This window comes from Lutjanus erythropterus, chromosome 16, assembly GCF_056507025.1.
Source record: "Lutjanus erythropterus isolate fLutEry1 chromosome 16, fLutEry1.hap2, whole genome shotgun sequence".
NCBI classification, from domain to species: domain Eukaryota; kingdom Metazoa; phylum Chordata; class Actinopteri; order Lutjaniformes; family Lutjanidae; genus Lutjanus; species Lutjanus erythropterus.
This window is the reverse complement of record NC_139332.1, coordinates 18,851,312-18,863,763: the sequence shown is the minus strand read 5'-3', so window position 1 is coordinate 18,863,763 and position 12,452 is coordinate 18,851,312. Positions and strand designations below refer to the sequence as shown.

General features: G+C 41.2%; 1 protein-coding gene across 2 annotated transcripts; it reads right to left on the bottom strand.

The window, feature by feature from the left end:
* Window positions 1-2,190: 2,190 nt before the first annotated feature.
* Window positions 2,191-12,164, bottom strand: zftraf1 (zinc finger TRAF-type and ring finger containing 1). 2 transcript variants are annotated; one of them, XM_084738331.1, is made up of 7 exons: window positions 11,602-12,164; window positions 10,994-11,331; window positions 8,747-8,841; window positions 7,833-7,976; window positions 5,477-5,688; window positions 4,765-4,943; window positions 2,191-3,951 (listed from the first exon to the last, which is right to left on the bottom strand). In XM_084738331.1, the coding sequence occupies exons 2-7, from the start codon at window positions 11,288-11,290 to the stop codon at window positions 3,739-3,741; spliced, it is 1,140 nt and encodes a 379-aa protein (XP_084594457.1). In that variant the 5' UTR covers window positions 11,291-11,331; window positions 11,602-12,164; the 3' UTR covers window positions 2,191-3,738. The 2 variants fall into 2 exon arrangements, with proteins under 2 accessions (XP_084594457.1, XP_084594458.1); XM_084738332.1 differs by having other exon boundaries at window positions 10,994-12,164.
* Between the last annotated feature and the right edge of the window lie 288 nt (window positions 12,165-12,452).

Here is a 12,452-nt window from a genome sequence, read left to right as displayed (position 1 = left end):
CATGACAGTGAGTCAAAACGTACAATATTAGGGCTTTGAAACTGAAGCTTCTAAATGGAATTCAGCCATCACTGATTTTATTATTTACACCAATGCTTTTTCTACAGTGACATGTCAATATGTCCAGTAATCCAGCATAATAATAAACTATAATATCAAACTACAGCTCAGGTCTGTATTAGTCTTTACAGACATACATTGTTATATAAAATGTTCTCCCTTGTAAGTCTTCAGGCAGCCGACATTTTACACCGCTACCTACATTCACTTTCCTACAAGCAATAACTGATAAGTCAATGTGTGTTATTGTTCAGACGCTGTGTAACTCATTTTGTACTGAAAGTGATTCATATTCTCTGCATCAGATTCAATGAAACATATCCATCATCCACGCAGGGCTTTTAAATTAAATTTAGATCTCATAACTGCGGCACTGAATGCAAAATTTATACAGACAGACGAACGGTTTCACAAAGCCAGCTCTATTTTTGTCCTTTCTACATTCACACGCACAGATAGAAGCAGCAGTGCAGGTTCCATGATCTTTAATAAAAGGCACATGTACAGCCATAGTGAGATGAGTGAGTCCACTGGCATAGAGACGAAGCATTAAAACACAGAAATACAGGAAGTAGAGGTCAGGAGGAGAGAGATCTATCTGCTTTTCAGTAGAATCTACTTAAGTAACATCTTCTCGTTCTCGTTCAAGTAAGTCTAATACTAATATGTCACCGTGGTAAGGTAAAACCCCCCGTCCCCACCCCTGTCTCACACACACACACACACACACACACACAAACAACATCCATCAAAATCCAAAATCTGATCCTCCAGAGAAGTCTTCTCCAGAGGGCTGCTGAAAAACATTGCTCACAGTTTGAGGTTACATCCCCCATGTTGCTGTTGTTGTTGTTGATTCGTCCTCGTGGGCCCCAGATGTTGGGCCCCTGTTGTCTCTGAGGTCATCCATCAAATACAGCGCACACAGTTCACACTATAGCTTTCTAATATTCTAAACAGAGACGCAAAATCTAATTCCATACTGGAACACCATCTGGCCAAGGTTTTCTGGATGTCAGGCAATCTGTGCTAATTTGATTAAACAAAACTACAAAAAAACAAAACTTGTTTGTAATATTGGATAAGTGCTGGTGATTTTTTTTACTGATATTTTATTGAGCATTTCACACTATAAAAGACACCCCTTCATTTGCAGTTTGCAGAGATATTTAATTTAATTAAGTGTTTTGGTACAATAACCTTCATCCAGGTTTTTTCTTTACTGATTCTAAATAACCTGATGTAGGTTGTTCCACCAGAAGGTTAATAATTGAATTATTTTGATTGCAAGTGAAGAAAACTGTGTGCTGTAGTCTTTCTGTTTTTCAGTGTCGACCTATGGTCTTCTCCCACACACCGATTGATCTACATCAGTTTTTGTCCCATAAATACTATTTGTTTCTACACATTTTAACAATTGTAGAATGTAAGAATCACTTTAGGCCTACAACAATGACAAATCAAAAAATTTTAAGGAACCACATTCATTTCCATATAATGTCAAAGCCACAGGGAACTGCTGGGGAGGGATCACAACTTGCTAACCCCCAACATAAACAAAAATCTTGTAATAGATCCATTTTTTTTTTTAAGAACTGTGACCAACTGAGAAGGACTTTTTACAGTTGAAAGATCGACTTGTCATTCTCTGGTGCACAAACTAAGTTTATAAAATATCCCAAGGCCAGTTTGGCATTTCTATATTCGCAATTTCTTGTTACTTATTGACAGACATGGACAGTGATATCTTTATCATTGCAATATGCTAATATCAGACTGCTGAGACATCAGTCTAGCTGTAATTACTAGTGATGTATCTCAGTATATTTGGTTTCACAATCAGTCAGATACTGGACAAAATCACTGGATCAGATATTTTGCTGAAAAATAATAGAACGTATAAGCTGACTAATCCAGCCAATGACACTGTTGTGTCACAACAAGTAAAACAGATTATTATTTTGGCAGCTTGAATGGTGCTGACCACTCACAACTGCTGCTGAAACTTCTGAGTGTGTGGAAAAACCAGCAGTGGTGCTGCATAACTGAGTCATGTTGTGGGCCATGTATTTCTGGGAATATATTTGTTGTTGTATATTTGTTTCATAGTTTGAGCAGATGTCGATATCAAACATCCCTAGTAATTACTCACTTGAAATTAAGGTCTTTGAATAAAACAAACTGTTAAATTGTGAAATTAACAACAAAGGAAAGATACACAATATTAGCATGATATAAAGATAATAAACAAGTTAGACCTAGACTATGTAGTAATGCAGGACACCCTTGTTTTTGTACTTACAGATGCAATTTCCCAAACAAATCTACAGATAATCAAATTAGCAAAAAGTAACTGACACAGTGAACCTGAGGCCTTTGGAACCCCTGATGATCTGTTGGTATAATCCAGCCTTGCTAATCATGTCCTCGAGGATTGTACTGCTTTTCACATGGGGACATGATCACAAGAATCTCACAGTTATGATCTGTTTACACATGTACACACACACACACACACACACACACACACACACACACACACACAGACAGGCAGGCAGCCACACTCTCAGACACACACACGCTAAAACCCAACTAAAAGAAAAAAGTTCACAGGTACTTAAATATTTAGGGTTAAGAGAAATAAAAATGGTATTAGTGTCGAAGGTTAAATATAACCACAGCTGGAGGAATAAAGTCAAAGAACTAAAATATGCATGCAGCCAGGCCGTCTCTCCTTGTGTTGAGAGGTAAAAGGGGGTCACTGGGAAGGGGGGGGCGCCATCTTGACACAAAATGGACACTTTTGCCAAAAAACAGAAAGAAATCGTTGACTTGGACGCAGGCATAAAGTGTGTAGAGAGAAATGAGAAGAGAAACACACATACACATTCATTCACTTGTCCAAAGAACAGCTCAGTAGAGTCAATCACTCTAGTTTCACATTATCACGTGTCTTTGGAACATTTCAACATAAAAGCAGAGTTTGGGCCACACTCCAGGGTCCATCACTTAACTCTCACACACACACACACACACACACACACACACACACACACACACACACACACACACACACACACACACACACAGAAACACAAACATGCTCACAACAAACGCACCCAGCAGATCCTGCTTTGGTCGGTGTGTGTGCTACCTTTGGCTGTGGGTGTCAGGGGTGAAAGGTCACGCTGACTCATTGAGCCTCCCCAGGTACACAACAACCATCAACCAGAAGCCCCTCCCCCTCCCTCATCCCTTACCCCCAACACCCCCACCTGTGCCTCTGAAGGTTTCACCTCACCCCTCCATCCCATAACAATGCCCACCCATCTCCATAGCAACTCACAGCTCCCCAAGCAAAGGGGTCTCACTATCTTGTAAAAGGAGGTAAGTGTAATTAGTGGTGTGTGTGTGCGTGTCTGTATATATGTATATGGGTGTGCGTGAGTGTGTGTATACCCTGTGTGATTGTGTGTATTTGTGTGTGTGTAGGTGTTAAGAGGTATCAGTGGTTCAGTGGTGTCTCTCTTTAATCTTCATAACTCCTCACTCTCTCTCTGCCCCTCGTCTTCCATCACCCCTCATCGTCTTCTTCTTCATCCTCTCCTCCTCCTCCTCCTCCTCCTCCTCCTCCTCATCCTCATCCTCCTCCTCCTCCTCCTCCTCTTCCCTTACTCTTTATTTTTGGACTTGGAAGATGAACAGGCGCAGGTTGATGTTTTTGGCGGCCAGCAGTTTGTTGCACTCCACCGAGTCGGAGATGGGCAGAGGGACGTAGTCGGTCTCGTTGGCGTCATTGCTGAAGGAGTGGTGGTGGATGACCGGCTTGATCCGCACATCGTCGTACGGCCCCTTCAGCAGCAGGAAGGAGCACTCCAGGGCAGAGTTCACCTGCGTACACACAAACACACCCACGAGTTACTGAATGAATATACTGATAGTGAAAAGACTGAATTTTGAAGTGACATTGTTGAAGAACCTATATTTAAAGTGGATGGGTCACATCTTTTTTTTACACTTAATACGGTCAGTATCCTAGATTGTATATTAAAAAGTGGATGGAGGTTCCAGGTCTGAAAAGTGAAGCCAATACATAAGTGCCTTAAACCTGCATTCTTTCTAATGGCCAGCAGGGGGCAACTCTGCTGGATTAAAAAAGAAGTCCAATTGCATGAAGTCTTATGATAAATGACCCTACTTCTCATTTGATTTATGACCTCAGTAACCAGTTTCCTAGTGAGTTTATGGTCTCAAATGCTAGTTTCAAGTCTTCTTCAATACAGTATGACTTTCATCCTGTAAATTATGGTCCTGTTTAGAATAAATTTGTTGATAAAGCAGGGTACGACTTAGACCGCGGCTACTGTGTGATTGACAAGTCATTCAGAGTCAGCCTCTGAAGGGGGTTATGACAGACAAAAAAATTGAGAACAGCTGGCTTAAACCCAGGACATCCAGCTGACCGTACACTACTGCTGTCCATCTTGGTTTGTTTAAGCATTGCTTTGGTACAATTCTGAGAAATAAGCAACTTAAGCTCCCTAGCTCTTTTAGCTCAGGTTGGCTTCCTAACATTAATCCTCTGTTAACTTTCCTGGTGAAAATAAGATCTGGTGGAGAGTGATGCATCATCAGCTCTCTAAACAAGCACACTCCAAAAACTTTTTAAAATAAACATCGACAGACAGAGAGCAGTGTATGTACCTTGCTTTTAAGGATGAGCTGGAAGGACAGGGTGCGCTTGCAGGACAGGTTGGGGTTGCGCTCAGAGTCGTTGACACGGGCCTTCAGCACCCACGTCTGGTTGAGAACAGTGAAACGCGGCGTTTCATAGTACAGTCGAGTGATGAAGTCATCAGTGCGGTACGGCCTGAACTGCACCTCTGGATGGACACATGAGTGGAAGACAAGATTTCAAACAGGGAGAAGGGCCGTAAGTGGGAGGGAGAGAGTGGTAATGAATAAAGAAGCAGAGGGAATATAACATTTGAAGTTAAAGGAACAGTTAACCCCAAAACTCAAAGTGTTTTCTTTCTCTACAGCTTAAATAGAAAATAGTTCCTACACGAAACTACTCACAATAAGGTCTGTGTATTATCTTGAGGGAGTCATGATTTCTGGAAAGACACACAGCTTTTGAGTTTTTCCAGATGCATTTTTTGGTGCTTTGAGCACCACAAGCCAAGTGCCATCTAGTTCCATTATATTCAAGAGAGGGCATACATCTCTATGGCCAATATCTCAAAAACACAGCAATTCACAACAAAAAATCTATATGGATGAATAGCACTACAAGTCACAGGCAAAATAAGTATTTTTGATTTTTGATGTGAAATAACACTTAAAAGTAACCAGCTTTTCTAGTATAAGGAGGAAGGATGCTACAGTAAGATCACTTATCATCTGCTGTATGTACCTGTAAAGCCGATCTTTTCGTAGCAGAGCAGGCTAAAGATGCTGTTGTAGAGCTGCATGTCTCTGCGGTGATTCTGGTCCATCTCTCCTAGTATTCCCATCAGCTCTGTACCAGTCTTAGTGGGATGGGAGCATTCGCTCTCATGTGCTGGCAGCTCATGGAAAGGACCTTGCCAAGGGCAGCCAATCCTCTTGTACTTACACTGTGTCACCCTGGCAACATAATGGCAAGGGTGGGTTAAAAGACAAACTCCAGTAAAGAAAAACATGGCTTTATATAGAGGTGCTTTATGATGACTACATATGGTAAGTTGAAGGTACTAATAATCTCAAAAGGTACTAATTAACCTAGGTTGTGAACTAAGGCTAATTACACTGTACAAATGATTCGTGTGTGTGAGAGAGCCAACCTCAAAGAAAGAAAGACATGGATTTAAATCAATTACATCCTAGACTGAGGTGTTTTTCAATGACTACTTGTTACCTTCTTACAGTAAAAGTGACATTAATGATGTGAAAGGTACCAGTTAGTCTGTGTAATGAGCCAATGATAATTAAAACCACGCTGATGTAATACACCTATATTATCTGCAAAGTTTTGTCTTATACATATTACCAAGTAACAGGAGGGGAATTAGCATTTTGTTTAAAGGTGCTACTTTAGGAGATAAAATAAAATGTTGATATTTTAAGAGGAATTGTATGAATTACTCATAAATAGTCAGTGAATTACCTACAGTAGATGGTGGTCAACATGAAATCAGTTTGGAGAAGCAGAGAGGAGCCCCAGCACAAGCTATGTACTGCTGTGGACAGGGTCAGCAACAAAACATATTTTAGCCACTTAAAAAAAGGACCTTTAAAAAGAGCAATTTTACCTTGGAGGACACGGTAAATGCAGGTCTACTGCTGCCTTGACCAGTTAGTTTATGTTATTGTGTGACTTTGGTGAAGCAGCACCGAGCGACCTGTCCTCCTCCTGCAGCTAGAACAGCATCATCTTGTTTACTTTCACTGCTTAATAGGTGCAGCCCTATTAAGCAGCAAAAATGTTCTAAATATGGCATACACTTAAACAGACACAGCAGATCATTGCTTAGCTTCCTACACAAGGACTGCTGCAGCTTCTCCAAACCTTGGATGTGTGGACCTCCATCTACTGCAGGTAACACACTGACTATCGATGAGTACTTCATACCACACTTCTGATAATCCAAAATATTTCTTTGACAGAGTATTGTAAAAGACCTGTAATCACTGCATATTAAACCTCCAGTTTCATTTTGATGAAACAAAAACATAATTTGATGCAGTCAGATCCATATATTTTTCTGCCTTATTGGGGCACCTGGGAAGCTCAGTTGGTAGAGTGCACGCCCCATGTATGGAGGCTGTGAGTCCTCTGCAGCGGCCATGGATTCAAATCCTGCCTGCGGTCCTTTGCTGTGTGTCATTCCCCTACTCTCTCTCCCCATTTCCTGTCTTCAGTTGTCCTATCCATTAAAGGCATAAAAAGCCCTAAAATATAAAAAAATATATTTTTGTGCCTGACCAGACCATAAACACCTGGTGACTGACTGCCATGGCTGTTGTCTTGGCAACACTTGCACATGCACCTCAGTCCTGAGCAGGGTCACCTGTTGCTACAGCAACAACCCCATAGGATTTCATGCATGCAAATTCAATTGGCCTGAGTGCACACACACATCAAACACACAGTCTGTAATCATGTCAGCAGGTTTTCTCCTCAGAGGAAGCAGGTCACATGCTCCTCCATCTTCCCCAGATTAACCCTATGTGAAGCTGCGCTGAGTTACTGCACGCAGAGCTGTGTTTCCATCAGTTCAGAGGATATTACATTGACTTAGATTCATTTCTTGGAGACTTACCCTAACCCAACCTATAATGACTACTACTTGCCTAACCCCATCCCATGATTAGCATTATGGAGACTTGTGTTTTGTTCCCATAAGGAAGGTGAGTCCCCACAGTGTGAATGTGTTCACAGATTTATGTCCCCAAGACCTGAATAATACATATCCTCACATCCATGTGTATATAATCAAACCGGAGGATTAGCCACTGCATGTATGTGTGTGTGCCAGTTGTTTTAAGTGCACTGCCACCATTTTCATGTTTCTGTTTCAAAATCTGAAAGAGCCAAACTTGCTTGAAGAGTTTGTAGCTGTTTAAGTACTTCATTTTAGAACACTTGTGGGGAAACTGATTGGAACTAATTTTGAAAAGCGTTCCACTCTTATTTTAGGGTTGGCTGCAATTATGATAGATTTCTTATTTAGGAAAAGAAGGTGTTTTTATGTATGTGAGTCTGTGTGTGTGTGGGGGGGGGGGTATACCTGTCTTGGCACTCCTCTTTCTGGTGTCTCTCTAAGCTGGAGCGGGGGAACTGTTTTAGGCAGAAGGTACATTCTGTCGGCAGCTCACTGACAGCTTTCTCCACAGCGAGATTCCTGCAGCACAGGTTCTTGCTGATCTCACACCTACACAAACACGAAGAATACCTCAGTGGAATGGCATACGTAACATTTGTGGTATGTACAGAATGTTCATACAAGTTTGTGAACAGGGCATGACCACTAATAGCTGTATGGCTAAGAGGAGAATTGTGTAATGCTTTTGCCAACTCTTGGTGGTCATTTCAACACATAGGTATTTTTTCCTGTCCCAGTGCATCAGAGATTAGTCATTTGCAAAAATGATGTTGCAGTGTCATTAAGTTGCATCAAATTAGACGACTTAGACGTTGTGCATTTCTCTTGTATTAGATCATATGCAAGTGTGCATAAAAAACAAAGACTTTATTAGCTTCTTAACAGAGTGGCTTTTGGGGGCATCTTAGCAAAACAGTCATCACTGCATTAATGTTTTCCTGTTAGTTAGCATCATATACTCATTGAGTCAGAAAAAATATAAATAAAAATAAATAAATATCCAAAATATTTTGGATCAGTGATTTGATTTGACAAAATGTAAACCATCTAAATTGCTGAACTGCAAAAGTATTTATTTGTGAGCACAAGTGAGTATCTGTAGCTAATTGGACAGTGGAGTTATTTTAACACTCTGGAGACACTTGAAAATATTTATATAACCATAAAAATCTCATTTAGATGTATCAATATCTGTTCACAATGTTAATCGGATCCATTGTGTGACTACAATCCTTAACTAAAGTAACTAGCTTCTTCTCATTTGGACTCTTTGTATTTCTGTTTGCACTGTGCTGATGACTACAAGGAGCGTGGTGTACCTGCAATTGGGACATGTTGCCTGCTCCTCCTTGAGACGAGAATCAGCCAGGAGGTGGATAAAACAGCCTGCACACATCAGGTGTCCATTGGTACACTGTGTTGGGGAAAAATGTGAGGTGACAGTCAGACAAAGTGTAAGAAGAAAGACGAAAATTTCATTATGGTGGGTGCTGAGTGGGAAGAGGCACAGAGAAAGTAAAAAATATTTGAGTTAGTGTGAGATGGAAAGGACTAAGTTGGAAAATTGTAATTAGATGCCTAACCTTTCTTTGGTTGAATCTTATGACAAAAATGTGATCATGATTTGCTAAAGGGCTTGTGATTTATTTAAAGACATTGAATTAGGACTGCTTAAAAAAGATATTTTGGGAAAATGTTTAAGAAGAAACAAGGACTATTACAGGACTTTACATTATTCTCAAATCAAAACAAGTAACTTTAGGGGAAATGTATGGCATGTTTGGCTGAGGTATACTTCCTTAAAGTCAATTTTATTTTCAATTAAATTATAGCTATGGATAAGTGGTAGAGTGATGGCAAAAAAGACTGCCTCAGGGTTTCTGTAGGTTTGAACATATTAAGTTTTAGACAATTTAAGTCCATTATAAATGTAATTCAAGACCTATTTCCCATCCATACTGGCACCAAAATGCATGCACATGCATTGGTGGTTATTCTCTCAATGTTGGTTTGATTTTGTAGTTAATACAGTGTGATCAATACACCTCCCCCCAAAACACATTTACAAACAAGACTGTAGTTAATGAAAAAATGGTGTTAACCTCACAAAATTCAATCAATTTTCAAGACCTGTCAAAATCATATTCAAGACATTTTAAGACAGTTTTAGGGGTTAAAATAAGATGATTAGATTCTAGATTTTTTGAGGACCTGCAGAAACCCTGTGTTTATGCCACTGGAAATATTACAAACAGATTACAACTTAAGAAGTGTTTTAATAGAGGAGAGAGTTGTGTATTCTCCTATGTGAATAATGGCTCTATGGGATATAAAGCCCAAATGTTATTTACTGGTTGTACTTTTCAGTTTGTTTTTTATATGCGTCTGTGTTGAGGGCAGAATATTGTGTGTGCAAAGAATGTCAATCTGTGTTTGCACAGTATTGTTTATAAATGTTAAACACCTGTTTATATCATGTGTGCCACATGTTGCAGAAGCGCATGTAAATGTTTAAGACTAACTGAGCAATGATTAATTACAACTGTGTTCACTTGACATTGAAGAGAGCAGTTTGAGGTCACGACAGAGACTGTTGTGGTGTGCTGAGGGGAAGGGCAAAAGATGATTAAAAACTAGGTTTTGGATGAGTTTTCTGGATGTTTGAGTTCTTGTGTGGCAGTTTGTTTGGGGTTGTGGCTTTTTCTGAGGGTTATTTGAGGATAATTCACAGTATAAACTTGAGAAGGCACAGCTGACCACTGGGCCTGGGTGTGTCTGGTCTCTGCCTCATGGCTCAGCTTGCAGCACAGAGACAACTGGGGCCTGTGTTGGATCTAGGACAGTGGTTTTCAAACTGGGGGTCGGGGACTGACAGTGGTCCCTGAGTGGGTTGTAGGGGGTCCCCAGCAAGAAGGGGGACAGAATGATTTAACTTTTATCACATTTTTTTGGAAAATGGAACAAGAAGGGAAGACTCAGGGTTGGCCTTTTTGACTGATTGTGATTTATGGTGATTCTAGTTGATTGATTATGATGATAATGAAAATATCATAGGAGATTCCTTAAGACTTAAATTGGTGGTCTAATGTGAATCAATTGTGGGGGTCCTGTACATAAAAAAGTAGAGATGATTGCTTCAACACAATCAAGTGTCGATACATGCCTTGTTATTCAATTCCGATGGGTATGTATTTTTTGTTTTCAAACTGCTTAAGTGTGTCTGACAATTAAATGTAAGATTGGTATCACATTTTGTTCAAATGGATTTTGTAAAATTGGTATTGATAAAAGGATTGTTCAGGAACCTGTATCAAAGTCAAGGCAATGTTACCTGTATCTACAATTTCTGAACAATACCCAGCCCAATGAATAAGATTGGGAACCTCTGATCTAGTATCACTAAAAATAAATGGAGCAGGACAACATATTCAACAGGTTGACTGTGGGGATCCACTCTGGGACACATGGGGGGTTCTAGTATGATGTCCAGCTGATTTGCTGATGTTTGACTGCAGGTTTAGGGACTATTATGAGAGGGGAAGGTTTGTGATTGACACCACGTTTACCTGGTATACAGACGCCTTGGGCAAGTCTAGGCACACGGTGCAGCACAGCACTGAGTACAGTCTCTCCTCCAGCTTTCCTGACTCTCCCTCGGGAACTTTCACCCTCTTCTTGGGTGGCTCGTCTGGGTCAGACTCGGGCCCTTCTCTCCGCATCCCGACCTCCTCCTGCATGGCTGCGACCCCGGCGGCCACAGCCTCCACCGCTGCTGCCCCCACGGCCACGACCCCCAGGCCGGCCGAGGAGGAGCCAGGGGCGGCCGCAACAACGCCCACGTCTCTCTCTTCCAGTGAAGACATGGCGACGACTGTCTAGAAATGTCTCTGAGATGTACCTGAGCCTGAAATATTAGCAGGTTAGCTCAGGGCTAGCTTAGCTTACAACCTGTCAAGCTAACTAACGGTCAGCTGACAGCTAGCTAACGTTAGCTAGCTAGGCTAACGCTACGGCAGCAGGCTGTCAGAAAGGAATGCAGGCTAACTTATTATTATTAACAATGCTAGTACCCTCCACTTATTAACTATTAATTTAACAACCCAATGACTGTGTAATAACGAGATCATGTGCAGAATGTAATTATGACTTAATTAAACTAGTGTTGTTGACTTACAGTGAGGCTAGCAGACTATGCGGCTAGCTACGTTGACACAAACACAGCAGTGAGTCCTCTCCCTTCCTTTGCCCAGGCAGAACAAAAACAACTCTCTCAGGCGTCTGTCTCTCAGCTGTTGTTGTACTCTCGACGCCGTTATTCGCAATGACAGCAGATTACAGCGATGTGCACCAGCGGCCCAGCTCGGTTGCTCGTCTAACGTCCCTGCTCCGGTACCGGCTGACTGTCCACGGGACCCACGGGACCTGTCGGGTGATTAGAGCCGCGGCTAGAGACAGTTCTGCTGGGACTCGTCTCTCTGGCTACACAGCCATCTTTGTTTTTTTTTTTTCCTGTCCGTCTCCCCCGACTTCACCCTGCGCAGCCTTTACGACTCCGGGTCAAATTCGTTATAGGCTCTCGATCGCGGCTAAAAATAGAAGTATTTAAAAGAAAATATTTTTGCGTGCAGTTGTAACGGCCTCTGTGTGCCAGTAAGTACTTGAGTGCAGCCGTGAATTGGCTGACAGCGGAATGTTTTATTGTGGCAGATGACTTGGGGTATTTAAAGAGTTTTTAAAGGCGCATGCGCAGTGAGCATCTGCGGGTCAGTGTATGGCAGGACTTGAAAGGTGACCAAAACATGATATGCGACAAATTTAGGCCACACCAACAGAGCACGGTTATTTAGTTATTTAGTTCAGTTGACTAAAACTAAAGTAAAAACTAAAACTCGGTTTGAAAAAAAGAAAACAATTGAATTGAGTTAAATAAAAAAAAATAAGGACTAGACTAGGGGAAGAAATAGGAAGCTAACTGAAACAATGTTGTGTAGGGGAGACTGGGGGCAGTTGTAACATTTTTACATT